Source organism: Austrofundulus limnaeus, unplaced genomic scaffold (genome assembly GCF_001266775.1).
Source record: "Austrofundulus limnaeus strain Quisiro unplaced genomic scaffold, Austrofundulus_limnaeus-1.0 Scaffold54, whole genome shotgun sequence".
In the NCBI taxonomy this organism is placed as follows: domain Eukaryota; kingdom Metazoa; phylum Chordata; class Actinopteri; order Cyprinodontiformes; family Rivulidae; genus Austrofundulus; species Austrofundulus limnaeus.
The window spans coordinates 1,734,134-1,735,936 of NW_013952456.1; the positions used below are offsets into that span (position 1 = coordinate 1,734,134).

At 38.2% G+C, this 1,803-nt stretch overlaps 1 protein-coding gene across 1 annotated transcript in view; it reads right to left on the reverse strand.

Annotated features, from left to right (window-relative positions):
* The window catches only part of casp8 (caspase 8, apoptosis-related cysteine peptidase), a 22,098-nt gene that overhangs the window by 4,543 nt on the left and 15,752 nt on the right, over positions 1–1,803 (reverse strand). Inside the window, exons 8-10 of the mRNA XM_014008991.1 lie at positions 992–1,044; positions 767–875; positions 493–620 (exon numbers count right to left, since the gene is read on the reverse strand). Coding sequence (XP_013864445.1) covers positions 493–620; positions 767–875; positions 992–1,044 — 290 coding nt within the window. The remainder of the gene's footprint in view (positions 1–492; positions 621–766; positions 876–991; positions 1,045–1,803) is intronic.

The window sequence follows — 1,803 nt, forward strand, 5'->3', positions numbered from 1 at the left end:
TTCTCCTAAATCACTCGTACGCACAACTTAAGAACAGATCTGTGCGTACGAACGGTTCTTGCATGAGGCCCAATGAATCTACTTTGGAGACAGCTGAATTCTAACTGGATTGATGAGCAAAAGGCTAATCCYAGCCAACACTTAAGTGAATAGCTATCATCTTAAATCAACTCTAAACTAATAAATTTAGTATAGTTGTTTGTGATAACTAGAGCAAGAGTTTAAAAAACTACACTGCTTGGCATTTTTTTTATTCTGCTGCAGTGGAAACAAGTTTACCAGTTGTGTTTGTGTTTCCAGATTTTGTGAAAAGAGTCCGTTTCTTGGGTGTAATTCTGTTTTGGTATTTACCAAACACTAATAAAAGATAAACAATGCATCTGAGTAATAAAGAGAAAATGCATTTTGTTTTCCACAATATGTTAAAAATATGTTACTAATACATTATACACAGGAATCTAAAGACACAGCTCACTGTGTAAAACTACTCACCAAAATGTCATCATTAGTAAAATCCCTTGAGGCTACACTTTCTACTTTTTGCTTAAGCCCGTCTGCGGTCAGATCGATGTGTGTTTCGATTCTAAAGCCAAAGCGCTCAAAGAGTGAACTCAAAGCYTCTGTGTCATAAAGAGAAAAGGACAAACAGAAACATATTTGTTGATTACTTTGATTATTTTATGAGCAGCATTCACTTGTAATTAAACAAAACTGTCATTTGTATATAGATCCGCTCACACTGCTGTTGAAAGTCACAAATACATACTTGTATCCTCCTGAGTTCCCCTGCGCTCAGACAGCTTCCCATTGAAGTGTTTGTTGTTGAAGATGACACACGAACCTCGAGGGTTACGGGTCAGTTTGTAGTACTCTGTCTACAGAGCAGAAGCACAGTCACATAAAATAACCCATCATCTGATACAAAAAACAAAAACTACAAAAAAATAACATTGAGCAGATGAGAGGTACTGAGAATGTGAATGTAGATCACCTCATCAGGCTGTGAGGTCCCACTAGAATCAAGGCAAACATTTGATTCATCATCTAAAAGACAAAAACAGAATGATTGTGATGAAAACACATGAGAAAGTGTCTAACAGTGATCACACCTGGACAATCCTAGTCTTTGAGGACACACACATTACTTGTTTCTCTGCTTCAACACACCTGATGTGGACGAGTGATTGATTACAAAGCTTCTGCAGAACTTGAAGAGGTAAACATGGGAAACAAGTGAAACATTTCAGGATAGTGGCCCTTGAGAACCAGGATTGCCCACCCCTGCTTAGGCACCAAAAAATAAGTAGCTAAGAAATAATAACTGACAGTCGCTGCAAATGCTTCTGTTAARAGCCTATACGCCATGGCTATTAGTGCCATACTTCCATTAAAATTCAGGCCACGAGCATCACTTCCAGGTCCTGTCTACCGCGTGTTGTTTTTAGCATTAGCTCCTAGAACTAGACCATGAATACGTCATAAAAGTTAAAGCATCTGCGAGCTACTGGTACAACAAGTGAGTTCTGTTGTGGGCCGTTGTGTCCACTAACCTTAATCAGACTTTGAAACCCTATTTAAGCATCAATGAAAAGTTAAGATATAATTTATTTTGAAAAACCAACACTGCGGGTTCTTGTGCACAGAGCGAGGCTGTAAGCGCTGTCTGTGTGTGTAGTCCTCACAAAGATAGCAAGGCATGGATGTGTGTAGGGCTGCCACAAATGATTATTTTTATAGTCGATTAATCACTGATTATTTTTTCCAATTAGTCGACTAATCGGATCATACGTTAATTGAATATAA